The sequence below is a fragment of the Vidua chalybeata genome, chromosome 15 (assembly GCF_026979565.1).
Source record: "Vidua chalybeata isolate OUT-0048 chromosome 15, bVidCha1 merged haplotype, whole genome shotgun sequence".
NCBI classification, from domain to species: Eukaryota; Metazoa; Chordata; class Aves; order Passeriformes; family Viduidae; genus Vidua; species Vidua chalybeata.
Genome location: NC_071544.1, coordinates 2,582,104 through 2,606,812, shown reverse-complemented (window position 1 = coordinate 2,606,812; position 24,709 = coordinate 2,582,104). Strand labels below are relative to the sequence as shown.

At 43.9% G+C, this 24,709-nt stretch overlaps 1 protein-coding gene across 5 annotated transcripts in view; it reads left to right on the top strand.

The window, feature by feature from the left end:
* Positions 1 to 24,709, top strand: part of LOC128795543 (protocadherin alpha-C2-like) — a 93,155-nt gene that overhangs the window by 20,022 nt on the left and 48,424 nt on the right. The window contains exon 1 of one of the 5 annotated variants that reach the window (XM_053956379.1): positions 22,075 to 24,591. The exons of the other annotated variants lie outside the window; for them this stretch is intronic. Coding sequence (XP_053812354.1) covers positions 22,075 to 24,591 — 2,517 coding nt within the window. Of the gene's footprint in view, positions 1 to 22,074; positions 24,592 to 24,709 lie in introns of those variants that run through there. 5 annotated transcript variants of the gene reach the window in all.

Genomic DNA, 24,709 nt, shown 5'->3' with positions numbered 1-24,709 from the left:
CTGTATTTCAGTCATTCAGGTGAATTTTTAGAATTGTAACATGACACATCTTTTTGCAGCTTTTGATAGTGGGCAAAATAAATCCCAGATGTCATCTTTGGCAATTTTATTTCCTTGGCTTCTAATACTCAGAGATGGGCAACCATAGATGTGGCTTATGTGGAAAGTCCAAAGGGTTTACATTAAGTGAGCTGAGTAGGGGAGAAGAGGCAGAGACTGCAAAAATCCATCTACCTTTGAAACTAAAATCATGCTGGGTATTATGAACTCGGTGCTGATCATTCCAGTGATTTGAGCTGTAGAATTATATATACATATATTATGTATGTAGGCATCTACCATTAGAAATTTTGGTTAAAAATTTAAAATTTAATTTTGGATGTTGACTAAATGCAGTCTGTAAGTACTTTCAGACTAGCTCATTTGGAGTTAAAAATATAAACCTACATGACCTTTTGAGCTTTTGAGGAGGGGTGATTGTATTGCTCCCTAAGAATATAAATGCAACAAAAAGAAAGCAACAAATATTTAAAAGGCATTAGGAGCAACTTCATAGTTATCATTCAAAGCACTGAAAAGTATTTAAAAATTACAATTTTATCAGACCTGATTTTTATTTTGTTGGTTTTTAAAATTGAGATGGTGATTACAATTTTCAGTATGTGTAGGATAGAAAAAGGGCTGCATATACGAAAATTTAATTGAATTTCCAGAAAGAAGGTGTATTTTCAAAATTTAGGTTGATTTCTTTATTCCTGTTCTGCTTTTGCTACTGAATTAAACAATAGGCTTGAATGTTTTTACACATGCAGACGCATGAGACCCATGTGTGCTTTTATGTTTTCTATTTGGGTTAGAGCTATGAATAGCTCTGTGTATGGCCATAAGAGCAGTAGAGTAAACTGTAATTGTATCTTTTTCAGTGTTTTGTTGTGTCTTTCTGCAGCATGGCGTAAATGGCAGCTAAGTGAAAAGCTGAGTGCGCTGCTGTGCTGTACAAGAGACAAAGGCACAAGTGATTACTAAAGTAAGCAGTGGTTCCCTGACTGATTTCTGGGATTGTCATGTAGCCATGGATTGCTCCACTTCCTTTGTTTGCTTCTGTTGGCCATTGTGCTGCACAAAAGGCCTGTGAGATATTTCTACATTCAGAGCATAGTGACCTCTCTGTGACTTGGCATTGGATATTTAGGTTACATCCAAAAATAGATGCAAACCTTGCAAAGGAGAATTTTTCTCACTCAACTGTAATGGGAGTGGAATAATTTTGCACAACATGGCATGCATTTCCTGTGACAAAAATGGATCCACTTCCATTGAGACAGGCTGGCAATTGAGGCTGAACTGCTGCAGGCTAAGCATCAGCAGCTTCCTCACACAAGTGAAGAGCAGATGTGTGTGCAAGCCCTCCCTGTGGCTCATTCTGATGGGAATAACACAGCAAGTGTAAGAGTGAAGCACCTTCCCAATTCCTCCTGTCAGTGCTAATAACAACCTGTCCAGAACCAGCAGTCTCATGTCCACATTACAAGAATTCGGTTTTTAGGAAGATTTCTTGGCTATGAAAGTCACTCTTGGAGTCAGGCCTGGAAAATCCTGGAAGGAGCAGTGATCAAAGAAAATTCAGTGAGGGAAATGCCTTCTTCTGAGCACTCCAGTTTCCTTTCACACAGAAGGATGTGTTCAGCAAAACAATGCTGAGGCTTGTAAACTCCACAAATGCCTGGGCTGAAATGTTCCGCTCTGATGCCTGCCTTGGAGTGTTATTTTTAGAGGTAGGGGAAAGGAGAGTGACAGGAGGAGCTGGTTGAGAAAAAGGGCTTGAGGTGATGTGGAGATTAATATGATTGTATTTGGAGATGGATAAAGGGAAGGGAAGGATGGGGTTGAATCACCACATAGGCCAAGGAAGGGCAATCTTTGTATGAAAGCATAACACAAGAAAACATAATTTAGATCAAGTCCAGTCCTTTCCTGTATCAGTCAAAATTTAATCTTAAATACTGAAATTCAAATATTTAAATTCTAATTGTAAAAAGAATGATTTTAATTTAAAAATTCACTAGGCTGTGCCCATTATTCCTATTGGAAAGTAATTCCTCTAAGGCTTTGAAATGCTCTTCTGACATCCTGCCAACTGTTCTTTGCTATGAGTTTGTAGGCTTTTGATTTTGTGCCAGCAATTCCCTTTTAGTATGAGTAGTTCTTTCCCTCTTTGCATCTTGCTTCATCCACGGCATAGAAAGCAACCACATCCTTTCTTAGCCTTTGTTTTACCAAGCTAACCAAGTTGATCTCTTTCAGTCTTTTTTCCTATGGTCACCTCTGCACTTATCTGATCATGCTGATATCCCTTCTCATCGTCAGTTTTTAATTTTTGGATATATATTTCTTGCTTTTCTTGCAAATATGTGACCAGACTTACACATGTTTCAGAGAAAGGACTTGCTAGGTAGATATGAATATTTCCTTGCCCAGGTCATAGGCAAGGATTCTTCTTGGGAGGCCAATTACCTACTCCATAGTTCTAATAAGTTGATGAATCAGTCACATAGGAATTATTGCAGAACTTCTTTGGGGGTAGAGGTGCATGGGTAAAGGTTAATTCCCAAGATGGTTCTTCTGCCCAAATTTAGCCATCTAAATGCTGGATGTTTTAGCCTTAGATGTTAAAAAGTCTTAGTCACGTGCTCAGAAAAAATCATCCTGTTCATCTTTGGTTTTTATATATATATATATATGTCTCTGTTTAGACAAAGCCTACAGACAGCACTGAGAGTAAATGAATGACTTTTAGCTTGACAGATATCCAGATTTTGAAGTGAATTATTCCATATGATTGTCCTCTGGGACTGTTGTTAGAATAGCCCAACTTCTTGTGTCTTAAACTTTTCAGGGCTGCAGTGTATTCAATGTTTTACTAAAATCAGAATAGATGAGATGAATTTCAGTTTGTTCCTATTGAAGAGAGTTGAAAACCAGCCTAGCAAATTGTTGTCTTTGATAAATCTATGACTGTTTTCCTTCCTTTTTCATGTACCTTCATTTCTCTTTTAGTCTTTCCTCCAAATTTGTATCCAAACAAACAGGATAATAGGTTTCTGGTCACACAGGCTGGATTTCACCATTTTAAATTAATATCTGCAGCTGTTTTTCTTCAATGAGATTATGCTACTTCAGATTTGACAGGTTTATATTTAAAAAAAAAAACAAAAAACCAAACTAAGACAAAAAAAATCTCTTCACTCCTATGCTTTTATTTATCAGTTCTTTCAGAAATCTATGATGGAAATCAGGTAGTGGGGAATTGAGGATTTTTAACTCTCAGCTTTTTGGTTCTTCCTTGGTGACAGCAATTTCCGTTCCCCTCAGTAATTTGTCACATACTCAATGTCACACTCAAGATACTGAAAACAGAGGAAAATACAAAAAAAAGTCATAAGATGGAATGGTGGCTCTAGGGGATCATTGGTCCATGTGTGCCTTATCTTTGTACCAATGCCTTGTGCATCCTCTGCTTCCCATTGGAGACAAGCTGCTGGATTTTAGTGTGGCTCCATATAACTGTGTTCATGCTCTGTATTTCTGGCGTTACAACTTGCTTGTTTCAAAATAACAAAAGGAGTCGTGACTCGCTAAAGATTGTTTTAAATCACAATTAGTCAAAAGTACGGTGACAAAATCCAACACCCAAACTAAAAAGGGGGCAAGCAGGCACATGGGAATGAAGGTATTTAGTTAAGAATTTGTAAGGCAAAGAAACAGGCGGGGCAATAGCTCAAGGATTTGGTGCTATCAGAGGCATTTGGAGAATAAAAGCAAATTTGACCAATAAGGCAAAAGGAAGTTAAATATCACAGAAAGAAGGTACATTAAAAAAAAAGTTTAAAAAAGGAGGTTTGAAGCCTCTAGTCTTTGAGCAGTCTCTCTAAGGAAAATGAACATATTTTTGTTCTTTGGATTCTTTCTTCTCCAAAGGAATGATTTTAATATTTTGATCTGTTAGTTCTTCCATCTCCCCCATGACTGGTCCCAGTCTGATGGGTCTTGACACTGTTTTTAGTGGCTTTTTACTTCTTTCTTGCTCTGCAAAAGTCAAACATCTTTGCACCATCAGCCTGTAAAATCAAAGTTTATGATGTTCCCTCACAAAACCCGAAGGAACTGATTCCAAAGTGTTCTGTGGTGTTACTTCTCACCCTTTTCCAATTCCTTTGTTGGGGTCAGAAGCAAGGGAGCAGGGCAGCCTTACAGCTGAGTGGGCTCTTCATCTTTTGAACTACACAGCTGCGTGCTCTGTGTCTTGGGAATGTGTTTTAGACAGCTTTTAGGTTCTGCTTTGTAGCCAAAAGTTATATGGAGATTGGTGCTATATCCTTATAGTTAAAGCAGTTTTCATTACATGATATTAAATTCACAGGACTGGGATTATACCTGTAGTATGAAGACATTTCAATAAAAGCTTGAATTCAAAGTCTTTCAGCTTTGTGATTTCAATAAAAGACAGATGTGGAGCTACAGGAACAGGCCAGTGGTGGGCCTCTAAGATAACAAAGGGACTGAAGCATTTCTCATGTGTGGGAAGACAGAGAGCTGGGACTTTTTAGCCAAGAGAAGAGAAGAGAAGGCTGTGGGGCTGGGGGGATCTCATTACTGTATGAAAACAGAGCCAGGCCCTTTTGAAGGGTGCCCAGTGAGAAGAAAAGAGGAGGATGCTCTGTCAAAGCTTAAATAATCTGTTTTGTTGGTTGGGGCTTTCTCTGCTGTGAGGATGCTGAGCACTGGCACAGGTTGCCCAGGGAGATTGTGAAGTCTTCGTCCTTGCAGATATTCAAAAGCCATCTGGGTGTGGTCCCAAACAACCTGCTTTGCTTGATCCTGCTTAGGAACAGGGGCTGGACAAGACAATCTCCAGAGATCCCTTCCAACCTCAACCAGTCTGTGATTCTGTGTTGTCCTGAATGGAGAGGCTGACTGAGCTTTCCTTCTTTGTAGAATACTAATCTTGTGGAATATGGTCTATGTTGATTCTGTTATTTATATATATTCCTCCAAGTGAATCCTTCACTTGCATTTGCTTTATTGTTGTGTGTGTGTTTGGCTTACTTTTTTATTGCACAATCATGAATACCCCAAAGATAATCAATCTCTAAAGCTGTTTGTTTTCAATATCATATTGGTTGGAAGGAGATTTGGTGGAAAAAGGAAGTGATTTTTCCCCTGCAGTCAGTGTAGATATAGCTGCTACCTTATCTCACCTTTTTGGGGCTGGTGAAGTAAAATCACCCCAGCAAATGACTTGTGCAGTCAAAGTTGCCAGCTGGAATAGCTTCAAAGGATCTGGGGTTGTTGGTTTAGGATTGCAATTTGCACTTTCATCTTTGTTTTAATCTTATTATATATTTGTCTAGGGATTAGAATTAGCAAGTTCCTGTCTTCTCTTTTACAGCACTGTGCTTCTCTACAAGGCATTTCACCTCTTTAATGCCTCTCACCTTATTTAAAATAACTAGAGGAAAAATTAACCCGAGCTAATACAGAACATGGAAAGATGCCAGTTTGATCGTGGTCAGAATAGAGGTGCAGAATACAAATGTGCACTGAAAAATATTGTCTAGAGATCTTAGTCTGGTGAGGCCCTTTACCATTGTCATGTCATGTTTTATGAAAAAAGGTTTTCTTCCCTCTACCTGCTCAAAGAAGATCCAGATGTTTTTGAATAAAATCCAAATCCATCAAGCTGTTACCATTCTATGAAATAATAGAATGTTTTACAGAAGTGTTTCTCTTCTGTTTTGATTGTATTCTCATCTAGGAGAGGAGGAAAACGTGGGTAATGTAGGTAATTGAGGCTCCTGGAAAGATTGTAAAACTGACAGTATTGGATTAAATTTGATTGAGTGGGGAAAAAATGAAATATAGTGGCTGGCCAAGTCATTTAAAAATCCAAAGATGAGTTGAAATGTCCCTACTCCCTCTTAACAGTTTCTGTAGAACAGAGATCGTGTTAGGAAAGAAGTAGAACAAGGATGGAGTTACAATAGCTACAATTTTGTTGTAGGCTTTTTTCACCTCTGAAAATGCTGACGCATTTTTTCTTCTTTGTAAAAAAAATATATTGGCTCTAAATTAATCAGAGTCTTGGTGAAAGTGTTTTATGTGTGCAGTCTGGAAAATCTCCATAATTTGTGGCCATTCCAAACACATTAACAATCTCCAACAGATGTATATTGCATTATCTCATCACTTATTGCATCTCTGTACCCAGGGTTTCCAGTCACCTCAAAGGTAGCAGAATTATTCTATTTATCAGCCTTAATGCTGTATATTTAGACTGTTCCAAGTCTATATTTGGCTACTGCTAATGCTCAAGCCAGGTTTGCTTCCAATAAAGGTGGTGAAATTTTATATATAAAAGTGTTCTGCCTGAAAACCACCTTTTAGTTACTATTATAAATAGTGATGAGTCACTTAATATCATGCATTTTTAATGTAGTAATAATTCTTCCAAAAGAATTGTTTTTCAAAATACTTTAACAGAGGAAAAACAGACCAGCAGTAATTACTGTCAGCAGGAGCATCTTGTATCCAAAGATCCGATCTAAATTTGCTTCCAGGACCCAATTTATATTGCTTATAGGGGGATATTTTGCTTAAACCAAAGGATAGGTTAATGTGCCATCTCCCACCTCAGTAACAAATGAAAGGAAGTTCAACATTATGAGCAGCTTTAAAATTGTTCTATTTTATTTAATGAAAGCAATTGCAATTGGGGGTCTTGGAAACAGACTTGTGTATTTTCAGCTCTGTCCACTAATGAATGAACAAAACCTTTCAGCATTTTAGGCTGTGCTCATACTGTTACTTCCTACAAAAATGGTCTGATGCATAGAAGCCCTGCCATCACAGGAGCCCTCCGGTGTCCCAGGGTGGTGATGGGTGGGAACTGGGCATTACCTGTTAGACAGGTTTGACTGCACAGTTTGGTCATTTCTCAGGGCTCCAAGCCCTGTCCAGCCTGGCCTTGAGCACTGCCAGGGATCCAGGGGCAGCCACAGCTTCTCTGGGCACCCTGTGCCAGGGCCTGCCCACCCTCCCAGGGAACAATTCCTCATTCCCAATATCCCATCCATCCCTGCCCTCTGGCAGTGGAAGCCATTCCCCCTTGTTCTGTGACCCTTGCACATCGTCTCTCTCCATCTTCCTTTTGGACTCCCTTAGGTACTGGAAAGATGCAATGAGGTCACCCTGAAGCTTCTTTTTTCCAGGCTGAACAATCCCAATTCTCTCAGCCTTTCCTTATAGGAGAGGTGCTCCATCCAGGAGCAGGGAGCTCATCCTTCCCCTGTACCCAGCACTGGTGAGGCCACACCTCGAGTGCTGTGCCCAGCTCTGGCCCAGCAGTTTGGGAAGGATGTTGAGATGCTGGAGGACATTCAGAGGAGGCAACGAGGCTGGCGAGGGGCTGGGAACACAAACCCTGTGAGGAACAACTGAGGGAGCTGGGAGTGCTCAGCCTGGAGAAAAGGAGACTCAGGGGTGACCTCAGCACTCTCCACAGCTCCTGAAAGGTGCCTGTGCTCAGCTGGGCTTGGGCTCTGTCTCCAGGAACTGACAGAACCAGAGCACACAGCCTCAACTGCCCCAAGGGAAATTCAGGTTGGATATTAGGAAAAAGTTTTTCATGGCAAGAGTGATAAAGTTCTGGAATGGCTGCCCGGGGAGGTGGTGGAGTCACCATCCCTGGGTGTGTTTAACAAAGCCTGGATGTGGCTCTGGGTGCCAGGGTTGAGTTGAGCTGTTGGGGCTGGGTTGGATTCAATGATCTTTAAGGTTTCTTCCAACCCAGTGAGTCTCTGAATTCTGTGAACCCCTCTGATCAGCTTGGTGGCCTCCTCTGGACTCACTCCAACAGGTCCTTGACCTTCCTGTGCTGGGGACCGGAGGGTTGGAGGCAGCTCTGCAGGTGGGGTCTCACCAGGGCCAAGAAGAGAAGCACAATCCCTTCCTTTGACCTGCTGCCCACACTGCTTTTGGTGTGCAATGTGTCTGATCTTTCCTTTCAATGTCTTGCTGAAGTTTGTTTTGGAAAAAGGACTTGGTATTTGTTGTGAAGTGGTTTTTGTGTCATGCTTGATAGCCATTAAGAGCTGCTAAGGTTGGCTGAGTTACAAACTTCTGAGAAATTATTGTTCAGTCTACTTGGTAGAGCTGGAAAGCTCAGCTCCCTCTGAGTCCTGCCAGCAGAGAGCCCTGATCCAGCCAAGGGCTGGCAGGACCTTCTGGTAATTGCACTTGGATGATTGTGGCCCCAGACCAAGATTGAGCCTGGGACTGGAACTGAGGACAGGAGATTGGGAGGGAAAAAAAACCAAAAAGGAGCACAGTGCCTAGCCCAGGACCAGGCTGCAGGGAAGAGGAAGGTCCCTAATTTTAGCACAAAGGTTTAGAAATGTGAGTCCTGGGTGCTGTTGAAGGCAGCACCTGGTGTGTGGCAGCCTGTTTCACAGTGTCCCCCAAAAAATATCCAAGGAGTGTAAGAAACTAAGAGAAGTAAACAAATAAGTATCACAGATGAGCATAAATAGACAGCTTAAATAATTGCACAATGCAACAGGATAGTAATTAAACAGCTGTATCACGATGGAAGATAATAGATAAAATATTTTATACCTCAGAAATCTAATAGCTATTTTCTTCTGCTCCTTCTACCTGAAGATGGTTTGTTTCAGAGAGATTCTAGCAAGGCTGAAGATTGAACAGCCTTTTGTATTTCACCACAATAAAAAGACCAGAAAATAACTCATCAGTGTTGAAATTTGGCAGAGTTCCCATTGTGGGTGAATTTAAATTTAAGTGCCAGAATTCTTGAATGAAGGATTAAAGGAGAACTGAAAGTCTTTGTGAAAATACAATGTCAAGATTGCTCCCAGTGTGTGTACAGCAGAAAGATACCTATGGTGTTCATGGTTAAAAGATCAAGTAGCCAGATGATAGCAATATGGATTGGTTGCACCTCCCTGTCTTTCAAAACCTCTTTTTTCTCTCTGTTTTTATTTTGTCTTCCCCTATGCTTGTCCCTTTTTCCTTACCTTCTCCTGAGATCTAGTTCCTACCCTCACAAATGTTTTCTCATTTCATTCTGATTTAACATTCATAAACCCCTGAGAGAGGGACCAGACGCAGTCTCCTGTTGTCACTGAACCAGCAGACAGAACCACACCACTTTTTGTGTTCTTATAAACCTTGACTTTGCCTCTGTTTCCACAGAAATGCTCCCCTGACCACCATGGTAGTGGCTTGGGGGGATATGTCCTTCTCAGTGAACTGGATTTGAAACCCTCTAAACTGTGTCTTTACCCACTATTCAGAGTGGTAAAGAAACCCAGGAGGTAGCTGGTGTAGCCAAACATTATTTTAGTTTTTTCCTAACCATGTGTCTAGTGGTAGTTGGTATTCCAAATGCACAATCCTAAAATCTGGCTCCAAAGAGCACAATTTGTAAGGAATATCAAATGCAAGGAGTCATGCTGAGACACTGCAGCTTTATCTGCTTGTGGAGGACAATGTTTTGATTAGTACAAGGAGAGGGGATTGATTTCAGAGGATACACTTGATATCATCATCCCTGCTTATCACTCAGAGTCTCACATGTCCTGCTGTGGTTTCTCTGTTCAGTGATGGAAGGAATACGCTGAGCTCAGCTGAGTTGTTAAAATCTGGAAGCCTGGTGTCATTTGAGGTGTTCCAGGGCTAGCAGATGTATTCTGTAAGGTTGGGAGATCTGTGCCCTTCTGGAAGGAGCAGCTGAGGGCCAGGCAGGATGCCCTGTCCTCTGCATCCCACAGCCTCTGCCTGCTGTTGCAGGAACTGCTACAAACAGTGTGGGTTTCCCTCAGTACACAAAAATGTTTGGCTTTGCCACGTGTATGATCCGTGCAAAATGCAAAAGTAATTCTCCATGAATACTACAGCACTAATTCATGCTAAACACCAGATGTAGTCCAGCTTTTAAAGGAATATTTCATTAGGTCAATCACTCTGATCTATTCAGTAAGAACTCTCGTGCTCAAGGAAACAAATATTGAAGTCTTACTAAATTCAAACCATAAATAGCTTGAGTCACTGAGGTTTTAAGAATTCCAAAGGGAAGTTTGAAAACAGATTGGCTTAATGCTTACTTAAAAATCCCCAAACACTTATCTCCCTTTAGCACCTAGTGCAAATAATAAATGATACATGTGCATATGTACCTCATTGCTTGAGAATGCCCAAGTATCCTTTGCAGTAGTGCTTTAAACCTTGCTGTGGCCATTTGAGCCCACAGATTGCTGACATCTTAGGAAGCAATTAAGATACTTGCCAAAAATCATGAAGTCCCTGATGTAACAGTGAACAGAACCCAGCTCCCCTGACTTCCTGCTTTTATGATGTGTGATCAATTGCCTCTGCCTCCACTTCACTTTTATCCTCTCTTGATTTCTAAAGTCCCATTTTAGCTCCAGGGTAGTTTTTCCCTCCCTGTTACTGCATGAGTGCCGCTGCTTTCTCAGCCTTCCTCTGAGCTTCATAATCTGCCTCACCTCACATGTTTTTTCTTTGCTCCCCTTTCCAAGAACTCTCAGATGCCATAAATCAGGGGTGGATTTGTTGCACTGGTGAATCTGACAGAGCTATCACAGCAGTGTTAAAGCTGGGCATGCAGGTCCTGAACTGAACAGCTGTGATCAGTGGCTTTCCACCATCATCTTAACACCTTGGCCACTGTTTCACCCCGAGGTGTGCCTGTCAGCCTGCACAACACAGGATATTTTTCATGCCATGCAGCCAAATCCTTTTTTAATACAGTGTTTGATATTACAGTTCTTGCATTTCCTAAAATCTGTTCGCTGCTGCCTCATTCTCTGTCGCTGTGCCCATCCAGGGGATGAGTTGAGAGATGTTGCTGACTGCTCCCATCTCATCTCCCTTCTACTCTGCTCCTTGCCACCCCTCCAGCTGCCTGGAGCTGGTCCTGCTCTCCAGCAGCAAGAGCAGCAGTGAGTGCTGGACACTGAGGAATGGTGAGGAAGGATGCAGGACCTGGTGTCTGTGTGTAGGTAGGGAAGTGGACTTGGAGCAGAGACCTCATAGAGCTGTGCCTCATCCCTTTCCTAAAGTCTCTCTGGGTTGTAAAAACCATTATTGCTTTTCCTTCTCTGGGTCCCTCCACACAGTGTTGTCTGTGCTCTGCTTCTAACTTGGTTGCTCACAGCATCTTCTGTCATCATTCTCATCCTTTCAGACTGAACTCTTACCCCTTTCAGGGTCTGTGCAAATTGAGTCTTGCACAGAAGAATCTGAAATGATTATGTAGAAAATCAGGATTACAGAAGTGAGTGTAAGATCTTGTGGCAGGGAAAAGTGATTTTATTCTGCCAGTCCCTGAAGTTTCCCACTCTCACTCATTTTCTTACTAGATTTTGCACACTCACACCCACACAGTCCCAGGCATCAGTGCCTGATGGTCACAGGTGACCAGGATCACTTGTGTGCAATGTTTGGGACAAGGGACATTGCCTGTCATGGCTCACAGCCTCGTTCAGTTGTGACAAGAGACTGATCTGGGCCTTGTCATTGATGTCCATTAGCAAGGTTCTGTCTGGGATCTTTTGCATCATTGTTTCCTTTCACCTTTTATAATCTTAAGAAAAATTCTTTAATTTCACAGTTCTCTTGTATTCCCCACTGTGCATCTTAAAGCTTCAGTTCTCCATCTTCTTTGCACCTTATTTTAGGTAATTTTCCTCTTCTTCATTCATTTGGATTAAAACCTACTATAGGGTCCTCTGTAGCAATTAATGCATTGTTTTCCTGTTATTCCTTGTTTTGTATTTTGTGTGCTTGAACATTTGTACACACTTGGAGTCATATTGCCTTTATACTAATCTTAAATATATATATTTTTTGCAAATCTCTGCATGCAAAAGGAAAGAAAGTAAATGGGTGCAAGTCACGGATTAAAGACAGGAAAAATTCATATTAGTTACACATAATGAACTCAAACTACTGATAAAGTGTTCACAAGAAATGAGGAAGCTAAATTGTTGCTGGGGCTTTTTTGTTTGCATAGAATAATTATCAGATTATTTTGGTACATTATCAGGTACTACTTGGAAGTGCACAGCTGGAATCCCATCCTCTGTGTTGTTCTGGTAACCTTATTAAATATGACTGAGATTGAAAAGTGCAGTAAAGGGCATAAAATGGCTGGAATATAGATTCCAAGTCAACTGGAAAAAAAATTTAAAAACCAAACCCCAAACCAAGCTTTGACATGTCTATTTCAGAGAGAGTTGGGAGCAAGGAGGATGTGGAATCCCGCTGTGTGCCAGCACCCTGCAGAGAAACACAAATCTAAACCAAAATCATTTAGCAGAGAGTGTAAGTCAGGGTCAAATGCTGCTCCTGGTTCTGCTGAGTAAGGAAATCAATGGGATGTGTCCTGAGGTCAGATAATATCAGCAGAATCTGCAGTATTAACATTTTGTCCATCATATACGTGGCTATAGGTTATAAATAGTCCAAGAACAGCACAGTTTGGGCAGAAGGATTTTTTGTAATAGGATTTGAAGTAAAAATCTTCTAAGCTCAGAAATGCCTGCTGAGAATTAGCAAACAAAATGAAATATTTTCCTGCCCTACTTTCCTTGCTTAGCCATTCCCGTGCAGACACATGAACTACAGAAAGCTGTGGAGCAGAATACTGCTCTTATTAAAAAATCCTCACATATTCAGTGTGTTTTATGGAGTCTGTACTCTAATCCCCTCCTGCCTCCTTTATGGCTCTCAGCTGCTCTGTAAAATAGTTGAGGGGGGTTTAATTTTCTATCTGGCTGCATGAGATGTGGCACGTGGATGTGAGCTGCAGGAGAAGCCCTGCAGCTGAAAGTGCAGCTGCAAGGGGGGTAAGAGTAGAGGGTTCTTGGGTGTTTGCCCCTATTGCTCAGCAAAGCCTTTCCCTTTTGTGCTAAAAGCTGAGTGGATTCTGTGATGGAGATTTTCCCCAAGAGGAGAAAAGAGGGGAAGAGGAGACTGAGGGCAGACTTGATAGCAGTCCACAATTTCCTTGTGGGGGGCAGGCACTGATCTCTGCTCTCTGGTGACCAGGGACAGGAGGACAGGTTTAGGAACATTTTCTTCACCCAGGGAGTGGTTGGGCACTGGAATAGGTTCCCAGGGCAGTGGTTGAGGCACCAAACCTGCCAGAGTTCAAGGAGTGTTTGGACAACTCTCTCAGGCACAGGGTGGGATCGTTGGGGTGTCCTGTGCAGGGCCAGGAGTTGAACTTCAGTGTTCCTTATGGGTCAGCTCAGGATATTCTGTGATTCTCTTTGTCCTTGGGGTCGAGTTTCTTCCTTCCCACCACACAGAGAATTGCAAATCTAAACAATGACTAATCCTGAGCCCATGAAAGGCTGGAACCAGACGTGCAGGGGTTCACTCCACACCGTATCTGGCTGGCCTGTCGTGGCAGGTGTGGTGAAAACACCCTGTACCCAACCTGTGTTTGTGCTGGTGAGCTCTGGAAGCCCAGAGCACCTTTGGCTGCTCATCCATTCTACAAGGAATGCCCATGATATATCAACAGCTCTGCCTTCTCTGGCTTGGTGATGGCTGAGCCTCTGGCTGTAGAAAACTTGGGACTTCTATCTGACTGTTCCAGCCACAGGTAGAGCTCATGATCTGCTTCACTTCTATATTTCAAAAAGCATAGCTGTAATGATTGAATTTCCTGGCAAAGCTGACATTGACTTTGTCCAACATCAAGTAAAGAGCAATCAAGCAGTTAATTCTAAAATATAACCTTGAAAGGGAAAGTCATTGCTACACTTTTAAGTGTGATTAAGTAGAACTTGTTCTATTAATTTGAGAAATTTAGGGCAGCTCTGTACAATGCTCAGTATAAGAGCATTTTGGGTCTGATTTTAGACTGAGGAAATCTGCCCATCACTTCTGTGCTGCTTTACATATTTAACTTCAGGAGCAAGTTGTAGCTTGGTGCTGTGTAAGAATATCCTGGTGCTTTGAAACAGACCCTGGGAGTTCAGAGCTAACATCCCATACGGCTTTGGAGTAGAGATGTGGAGAGAGTAGGAAGAAATTCTTCCCCGTGAGGGTGGTGAGGCCATGGCACAGGGTGCCCAGAGAAGCTGTGGCTGCCTCATCCCTGGAAATGTCCAAGATCAGGTTGGACAGGGCTTGGAGCAACCTGGGATAGTGGAAGGTGTTCCTATCATGGCAGGGGCTGGAATCAGACGAGCTTAAAGCTCATTTCCTAATCAAACTATTCTACGTGTCACAGAGAAAGAAAGGACTAGAAAAAATTTTGAGTAACATGAACGCAGCTTAGATGCTTCCATTGCATGATGCAACCATCTTCCAGTTGTGCATCTGAGCTTCCTCCTTGTGTCCTGGACTGCCTGGGGTGCCTGCACTGAATGTGGATTGGAAGGCATTCCTGTCTAGGGAATAAGCACAAAGCACTAAAGTCACATTTAAATTGTCACACGGGACTGAAGTTGCATGTGGGTGTGCTTTGGTGAGAGGATGCACCTGATATTCCAGCCCAGTTAAAGGTTAATAGGTTAATGCCTTCTTCAGCTGGTGGTTCCAAAATTCCAGGAGGCAGAGTGGCAGCAGGTGTGAGACTGGTGAGTCTGGGCTGGGCTCTCTCTCCCTCTCTCAGTGAAAGGTCTGCAATATTTTAGAAGTGTTAAGGATGGATTAGGCAGGTTTGTAAAAGGAAGTTGCAGTGAAAGTACCTGTGAATAACAAAAACATGAGTTAACTGTTCAGTACAAGGGCTAATCCTGTTAGTACCTTAGCAGGGCAGCTGCTGAGGAAAGGAGATTTTCACTTTGTTGTTTTGTGGCTCTGAACTGAACATGATTGCCCAAATACAGGTCTCAATAAATTAGGCGTTGAAATCAAAATTTAAGATATGCTTTTATGACTTAAATTGACTATTCTGTTGCTTGATGTACTTTCATGAACTAAAAGAATTCATGGAGATGTTATTAGGAAATTGAATAAATCTGGACAAGTCATTAGTGAGCAGGAGAGCAAGAAAGAAAAGTGCAAATGAAGGTGGAGAAAACTCCAACCTCCCAAAAAGCAAAATCTGATCCAGCACAGGGTGTGCAGGTTACAATTAGGGCATTGACAGTCAATACTTCCAACAGACTCAAAGACAAACTCAGGTCATCATTAAAACAGTGTGGTTTCGAGCCTACCAAATTGCCAGTTCCTTGTTAGTTCCAAACCAGGCAGATTCGGGTTTAGGTTGTTAACATCTAAGAGACACTTTAGGAGTAAGCAGGGAGTATAAACAAAGCTAATAGATGGAACTCATGATGTGTTTTCAAGAGAGGGAATCCACTGTACTTGGGTACTTGTACAGTGTTTAATAATGCAAACCTGATCTCTTGTCCCTATTACAGAGAGGCACTGCCAGGCTCTGAAGAAAATGCCTTTGGTCTTTCTCAGCAGTGAAGAAGGTGACAGTTCCTCATATTACTCCTTGCCTGTGCTTTTGATTCTTGCCCTCTATTTTTATGTCTGGGTCTCCATTTCCATTGGTTCTGTGCCACTGTTTGGTGCTTAGCTTCCTACTTATCTGAATTGTGTAGACAAAAACGAGGAGAAAAGGAGACCTCAGCACAGCTTATCAGCATCATTTTGGAACACAGTGTATTTCTTGTATAGCCACAAGGACAAATGCAAAGCTCCTAGGACGTTGAGGGGAAACAAATATGGAAAATTAGCACAAAGGGAGAAAGTGAGTGGACATCCTGTGGCTTACGATGAAGGCACTTCTTAGGGAACTGAGCACAGAATTGGTCTTTAAAACAAAAACTAAATTGGTCTTTAAAACTAAAAAAAATGGTCTTTAAAACTAAACTGAGTCTTCAGTTTCCAGGCAAGTGCTTACTCATTTATGAATTCGTATGTACATATTCAATTAAACATTCAGAGACAGTTTCAGGAGAGTCAGAGCTGCCTTGTAACCTTATCCCAGTTCTCAAACTCTAAAGAGGGGTGTGCAACACATGTGAATAGAAGTGTGGAGCAGAGCAATGTATGTAGCCAGAGCTGAGAAACAAATTAAATTATAATCACCTGGAAGGAACTTGTTTGACTCCAGTGTGTCTCACGACAAGTTCACTGAGGTGAAATGTAGTGGTGACTGCTTGAGCTGGAGAATTTCATCCTGCATGGACAAGTGGTAAAGATTCTGTCTCCAAAGAGAGACAATGGTGATAAAGGAAAAAACCAACCAAAACCATCAAGAAAATATTTGGCAGTAGAAGTAACACAGGCTTGGTGTGAATTTAGAAAGGTGAAAGTTGTTTTGTTGGTGTCCACGTTGTTGATGTCCTTCCATTTAGAATGGCACAGCGTGTGACATTATGTGGAATAAATTACAAAAGCATTTTTAAGTCATCAGAAAAATATAGCAGAAGATGAACAGAATGAGTCAGACATATCCATCCTTAAAATTTAGACTAGAAGTGAGAAATGATTGAATGTACTCTGGTGAGCAGGAGAAGAAAAGGATTTTTTTTTCTATGTATCTTTGTGGTTTATCTCAATAGAAATTTATAACACCAACCCCACTCCATACCCCTACCCCAATTTCTTTACATGACATTTTCTAGAACAAGCAAGTTACATTATTGCAAAGAAATTGTGACCTAAATTCAAACAGGGTTTTTCTAGCTGTTTAGCAACCTTGGTTCCCATAACAGCAATGTTTTAAATAGCCTGGCTTCAGATGCTTGTGATACAAAAAGAAATTCTCACCAGTTAGATTTCTACCAATGGGAAAGTGGATTTAAGGAAAGCCATGAAAGAACAGGGCCAATTCAACTGAGCAATTTGGCACAGGATCTGTCTATTTCAAACATGGGAGAGGCAGGTTCCAAATGAAAAGATGACTTGTCAACAAGTAATTCAAGTGTGGAAGATGACTAGGGCATAGAAACAAAGAAATTGAGTGTAGAAATAAGTAGTTCACATTCCCTCAGGGAGGCATTTCGCAGCATTTTTAGGAAAAGTGGGAATCCCACATCCCCAAGAAATTCCATACAGAATGCAGAGCTTTATGTTGCCATATCTCTAGGCAGGATCTTCCTGCTCAGATAGTCCTTGAGGCTTGGGAAGTCTCCAGAAAAAAGCCCTGTACAGTCTCCTTCAGCTGAGGGGGTCCTCATTGAAGTCAGTAGGGTTGCAGAAGATTCCAGGAATCCTAAGAACATGAAGTGAAAGATGGGGCTGAACTGAAGAAGTAGCACGAGCCCCCCTTAAAATACCAAAATATTTTTTTCTATCGACTTCATAAATACCCATGGACTAGAAGATGGTGCTCACAGGAAAAAACTGTGTATAAGAAACTGCACAAACTCATCATTCCCTTACAATTTATTGGTAATGTTTTCCACTTTGGTTGATGTTATCTGGCCTGTGACTGATGGATGTTCCCTTCCTTGGACTTGATTTAATTCTAAGTAAGGCAGACAAATTGCAGGCACCAAATACAAGCAGACACATAGAGGAAATCGAGTTTTTTTTTTCTGCAGAATGACACAAATTACCTGTTTGTTAATGGCTAAACTATGGATTTTGTGGACTTGTCTCCATATTTTTTGCACACAGTTGTATCAATAGGCTGATATCAGTAGCCTGTTTTTATACAGTACTCAAGCAATCTCATTGCTACTAAAAATCTATGTGCTGTGAGGTACCTGCAGAAATCTGGAGCCCAGTGCTTGGAGCTGGTGTCTTCCCAGCAGTTTAGAAAGGACACTGAGTCATTGAATCAAATGTTTAAGGGATAGGAGTTACTGAAAGCGAAATTATTTACAAAGAAGTGAAATGTCTTTTTGGATGTCAAAACACCTTGGAGTTCTTCAGTTTACATGTTGTACATTCACATCTTTCTGGTTTCTAATATGTCTTTCTCTCTCTTTTTTTCTGTATGAGGCTCAGAAATAGCCAGAGGAGGGACTTTGCCTAGTGTTCTGCAGTGAAACAAATTCAACACAAATTTATTGCTGCCCAAGCAAGTTTATGAGATCCTTGTTAGAACTTTATAGGAAAAAAAAAATCCTTGTATAAGTGTGATTTGAAATGGATGAACTTTTCAAGGGCCCAAATACCTACAGTGGTGTTATCTGTATATAACTGTGTCATTTCCAAGAGAAAAATCTGCACAGACATGTTTCTGTGGCACTGCATCAGGCTGCTACTAATTCAGGAATATCTATATGTAGAACAGTTTCAAGGAAGACTTGCAGAGAAATGTGAGGATTTTCCATACTGAAATAGTTGTATTACAATGCCTGCTGGGGTATACACGTATCAATGTATAACTGTCTTGAGATAGACTTGATTTTCTTGTGCAGGACTTGATAAAATCAGTATTCTTTGCTCCACCTGTATGTTTGTACTTGTGCTATTTAATTTAGCCAAGCTAATTAAAGCAGTGCAGTTTTTGTATGTCAGCAAATAGCAGAGGCCTGTGTATATAGATACTGCAGACAGGCAGTACCCAATCACTCCAGGGGTTATCAGGTTTATCAGCTGGTTTTGCTGCAGAGATGAATTCTGATTCTCTTGCTTATGTGCATTGTTCTGAACTCAATGGGTACATTTTTCTTTAGTGAGGTTTGAAGGTGTTTCAAAATTTTAATGCTCAGATGAAATTTCAAGAAATTACTGAAAAGGAAAACTCTGGGAAAGAAAAAGAAAACTAGAAAGCCTCTTAACCTTGATTCACTTGAAACTGAAATTACATTTTTCTGTGTCTCAATTTTTGTCTGTTATTAGAAAAATCAATATTACTACAGACAGATCCTGAAGTGTTTTCCCAATTGAAGTTTTTCCTGAATTAAAATCACAACCTGCAGGACTGACTCAGCACTAAGACTGAAGCTGATAGAAATAACTAAAATTATTATGACCATTGATGAATTTTATAGAGATTTAAAAGGACCTGGGGAACATTTAATCAGAACAGCACACATTTTGGTGTATCACTTATTCACTCTGTAGTCAGCATTAACTTCATAAAGCAAGCTTTTTGAGAAAGACTGTGACATTTGTGCAGTGCTACTGTAAATAAGCCAAGCTATAGTATCAATTTATACAATGATTATCAGAGTAATATTTTATTGGTGCTATAAAACCTACAAAACAGGCAAGAGGCCAGGCAATCCTAGATTTTACAATTCTAAAAGTAGGAGAAAAATTTTCTAAGAAGCTGAGGTTAGAGACAAGTTTGATGGGAATGAAAATATTATGGAATATGTGTATTATCTCTGTTCAGTTTTATGTTCTGTGGTGTTTTGCAAAACTTTGGCTGTGCACAGTCTTAGCTGCCCTCTGAGACACAGGGTGTGAGAAAAGATGAACCAAGGTAATGTGTGAACAGCGAGGTGGGCCAGGATTTGGGGGTTCATCAGCCCTTCCTCGTTGAAATCCAATAGAGCAGAGCCTGGATGTCTATCACAGGTAACTCACTGAGGCCCAGAGACACTGTGAAAGATTCCTTGCTGGTATTAACCCCCCCTGCATGTGTGATTGATGTGTTTCATTCACACGGAGTAAAATCAGCTTGTGGTAGAAAGCTATTGCCTGCAGAGATGAGCTGTATCTTCCTCCACCTCCCAGCCATGGGCATTGCCCATTTCCTGGAGGGTTTTCACTATCACATTCTTTAAGGCAGGGCCTTAGATGTTGCCAGTGTTGCTGGGGCTTTTGGCCTTTTATTGTTGTCTGTATGTCTGTTAGAGGACTCCGTGGGTGAACACCTGGAGGCGTGGGGCAGAGATGATCTCTGGACTGTCTGGAGAAGTCACTGTGTGGTTTTTGGAAGACTGAGGGTGTCTCTCTTCAGGCTTCTGTCTTACACGATGGCTGCAAGTTGTTTTGACACATGGCTGTATAGTCCATGTATGTTAGTGCAGCTCTAACTTTTATTGTATTCAGCCCCTGCTGAATTGGGTTCTTTGACAGGTTTCTTCTGTTTTGGTTGGTGGGGCTTTTGCTGTTTGGCAATTTTTTTTTCTTTTGTGACACTGTCAAGATATTTTGTTCTGAATCTGTGAATATTGTGATCTTGAAGGTGGATACCTAGCCAAAAAAATTGAAGTTAATTTTTTTCTAAGTGTTTGGCTCCTGGCAACTGGTTGAAATGGGCAATTTTCCAGTTGTTCTAGGCACTTGGCATCTCTAGCTGCTCTTGTTGGTCTGAACAGACCTACATTTATCCTACTTAAAAATATAAACAGGGCTGGGCGGTGTCCTGGGGTGACAGGACACCTTCTTTGGAGGTTCTCTCTCAAATTTGCCCTAAACCAGGACACGTGGTTTGACAGCAGTAATTGCAGATACTGGGATACTGGGCACATCAGAATAAATATGAGGACAAATATTTGAGCCACAAAGATGGGCTGAGAATAAAGGAACCATCAGCCAAAATGGGGTAATGTTGTCTCTTCTGGTAGAGGTGGCCACAGATAAAAGCTGATAGATTGGCAGCAGTTCTTAGTGGTGCTGAGTCAGAGTGAGGGCAGTTGTGCTCTGAGGTTTGTGCATCAGATATGTTTGAGTAAAAACATTAGAGATTTGTAGTGTTCTCATGGTGAGGGGTGCCCAGGCCAACAAAAGGGCAATGAAAGAGGTTTTAGCTGAATGTTGGGGTCACCTCTCCCCTTGATAGACCAGCCCAGTCTAGAGAGGGTTTTTTGGATGCTCCAAAAGAATTTATGGGGAAAGAGGAAAAAAAAAAAAACTCAACATGGAAAGAAATACTTGTAGAGAAAGAGTTTCTGCATTGGGTAGTAGATGCAACATAGCTGCACCTACCTGGAGGACTATAGCCTGTGGTTTGTCTCATTATATCTCTCACTTTAGTGACTTAGGTGGTTTAAGTTTATTGTCTTTGCTGGGACTTTTGACATTGGGGTAAAACTCATTGCAGGTGCAGCATCTCCACCCCCACTGCTGAGTTTGTTCAATTTCATGACTGTTTTTTGTCAGTCCTTTGTCACAAGGGGAGAGGAGGAAAAAAACTATAACTGGAAAACAGATCATGTTCCACCATCTCTGCAGCTGCACCTGATCACCTTGAGCCTGTGTATTGCATTGGATGAGAAACTGAGGCTCACCTCAAATGCTCATAACTCATGGGTGTGACTTGCAGAATTCTCTCAGCCGAGCAGAGGTGGCAGGCAGCTCAGGGGTGCCCATAGAGGTTGGGCAGGGGGATGGTGCTGCAGCAAGGATGAATCTCCGAGGGAGCAGAGGGGCAGGTCTCCAAGAAAGAGGTCGTCAAACCCACTGCAGCAGTACACAAACGGCACCAGACCTGGCTGGAAGCCCATTTTTTTTCGGAGCTCTGCGCTTTTAACCCTCTCAAGCGGATGTACTTCAGCGCTGCAGCAGCAGGTCCACAAGTGAATGCAGCTGTCCGCTCCCCCAGCCGCCTCCCCGCGCCCCCAAAGCTTCAGCAGCGAAGCCGGGGCGGAGACGAGGAGCGGCGGGGACGGCGCAGGAGCCGCGCCCCTCCAGGCTCGGCGGCCACCGGCGCCGGGGGTCCCGGAGCTCCGCGGGGCCGCAACACGTGGGCGCGGGCGGGCGGCGGGCGGGGCGCGGGGGCGGCGCCCGCCGTGCCGCTGTTCCGGGCCCAGGTGCTGAACCGGCGCCAGCCGCGGCTTAGCGTCCACCCCCGCCTCCTCCCGCGCAGCAGCTGGAGCACGAGAAAGCGGATCCGGCAAGTCCCGGTCCCTCCTCCTTCCTCCTCCTCCTCCTCATCCTCCTGAGAGCCGCCGGAGGGAGAGAGGTCGGAGCCGCCGCTTCGCGCAGCCGGCGAGCATGGACCGGGCGGCGGCGGGGCCGGAGGCGGCCGGCGGCTGCCGCTCGCCGCTTGCATGAGGCGGCCGGGCGGCGGCGGGGAGTGAGGCCGGGCCGGGGCCGGGTTCGGCGGCTCCGGGCTCCGGCTGCTCCCACAGCCACCCCCCCGCCCCGGCCATGGCGGCGGCCGCTCGGCGGAGCCGCGGCGGGGCGGCGGTGCTGGGCCCGCTGCTGCTGTTGGGGCTGTGCGCCGGGCGGGCGGCGGGCGGGCCGCTCCGCTACTCGGTGCGGGAGGAGCTGCCGCACGGCGCCTTCGTGGGCAGCGTGGCGAGCGACCTGGGCGTGGATCCGCGGCGGCTGGCGGCCAGGGGAGCGCGGATCACCTCGGGCAGCGGCCGGCAGTACCTGGAGTTGGAGCTGGGCCGCGGGGCGCTGCTGGTGCGGGAGCGCATGGACCGCGAGGCGCTCTGCGAGCTGAGCCCCTCCTGCTTCCTCAGCCTGGAGCTGGTCATCGAGCAGCCCATCGAGGTGCACAACGTGGAGGTGGAGGTGCTGGACATCAATGACAACGCGCCGCGGTTCCCCCGCCAGGATTACCGGCTGGAGATCAGTGAGTCTGCCGTGCCCGGGGCCCGTTTCCACATTGAGAGTGCCCAGGACCCTGATGTGGGCTCCAACTCTGTGCAGAACTATCTGCTCAGCCCCAATCGCCACTTTGACCTGGACCTTAAAGGCTTCCAGAGTGGCAGCAAACTCCTGGAACTGGTGCTGCAGCAGCCACTGGACCGGGAGCAGAGTGCCCTGCAGCAGCTGGTGCTGACTGCTGTGGATGGTGGGGATCCCCCCAAATCTGGCACAGCCCAGATCTCTGTGCGAGTTGTGGATACCAATGACAACCCACCTGCCTTTGATCGCTCCACCTACACCGTGAGCCTTCTGGAGAACTCCCTGCCTGGCACACTAGTGGTCAAACTCAATGCCTCAGACCCGGATGAGGGCTCTAACGGGGATGTCATCTACTCCTTTGGCAGCTACACCCCCCAGAAGGTGAGACAGCTCTTTAGCGTGGACCCGCATTCGGGGGAGGTGCGGGTTAATGGCACTTTGGACTATGAGGAGGCATCCTCCTATGAGATCTATGTACAAGCCACTGATCAGGGCCCCGTCTCTATGGCTGGGCACTGCAAGGTGCTGGTCAACATTGTGGATGTCAATGATAATGCTCCTGAAGTGCAGCTGACCTCCCTGTACAGCCCAGTACCAGAGGATGCAAGGTCAGGAACTGTGGTGGCCCTGATGAGTGTCACTGACCAGGACTCAGGGCTGAACAAGCAGGTGAGCCTACGCATTCCCCCCGGCCTCCCCTTCACTCTCAACTCCTTCAAGAACTCCTACACCTTGGTCACCCAGGGCAAACTGGACCACGAGAAAGCGGCAGCCTACAACATCACAGTTACTGCTACTGATTCTGGGACCCCCCCTCTATCCTCCCAGAAGGTGATCCATGTGGAGATCTCCGACATCAATGACAATCCTCCACGCTTCGAGGAGCCTGTGTACTCAGTTTACATCCCTGAGAACAACCCCCTTGGAGCCTTCCTGTGCACTATTAAAGCCACTGACCCAGATGTCGCCAAAAACGCCTATGTTTCCTATTCTCTACTCGATGGAGAGATTGAAGGGCTACCGGTTGCTTCCTATGTCTCCATTAAATCCGACAGTGGCAACATGTATGCAGTCAGGTCCTTTGACTATGAGACACTGAGGGAGTTCCAGGTCATTGTCCAGGCTCAGGATGCTGGGATCCCACCACTGAGCAGCACTGTCACTGTCTACATCTACGTGGTGGATGAGAATGACCATGCTCCACAGATTCTGTATCCTACCTCAACCAACACTTCCGCAGCCCTGGAGATGATCCCACGCTCGGCATATGCTGGATATTTGGTAACCAAAATTATAGCCATTGATGGGGACTCAGGACAAAATGCCTGGTTGTTCTTCTACCTGGTGCAAACCTCAGATCCGGGTTTGTTCAGGATAGAGCTCCATACTGGGGAGATTAGGACTACTCGCAAGCTGGGGGAGGACAGCACACCTACTTTCAACCTGACGGTGGAGGTGAGAGACAATGGAGAGCCATCGATGTCCTCATCAGTAGCCATCACTATTGCTGTGGTGGACAGAGTTTCCAAAATCATCCCTGATAGAAGAAGACACTTTAAAAGCCCAAGCAATTACTCAGAGGTCACTCTTTATCTCATTATCGCTTTGAGCGCCATCTCCTTCGTTTTCCTTTTCACAATCGTTGGGCTTTCTATCATCAAGTGCTACAGATACAGTCTGTATGGGAGCTCCTGCTGTGCAGGGTGCTGTACGGTCAGAGAACGGAGCCCTGCTGAATTGTACAAGCAGGCCAACAACAACATTGATGCTAGATTGCCCCAAGGTTTAAAAGTACAGCCCCATTTCATTGAAGTGAGGGGCAATGGGTCTCTCACTAAGACCTACTGCTATAAGGCCTGCCTGACTGCAGGATCAGGAAGTGACACTTTCATGTTTTACAATACCTGTGGCCCAACAGGAACTACTGGTCCCTCTGCAGTGGTGACTGAGAGGCATCTGACAGGACAAAGTGGGCAGAGTGCACAAAACCTGATCATACTTAGAAATGACTCCATTACTCCTAATGAGGTGAGGCTACCTTGGTAAATGGTCTGCACAGTGCTCTGAGCAAATCTGTACTCAGGCAGAGGTTCCAACTGGAAAACTCGGATGAAGCATATTCCCTTAGGGGCTTGCTGGCACTCAG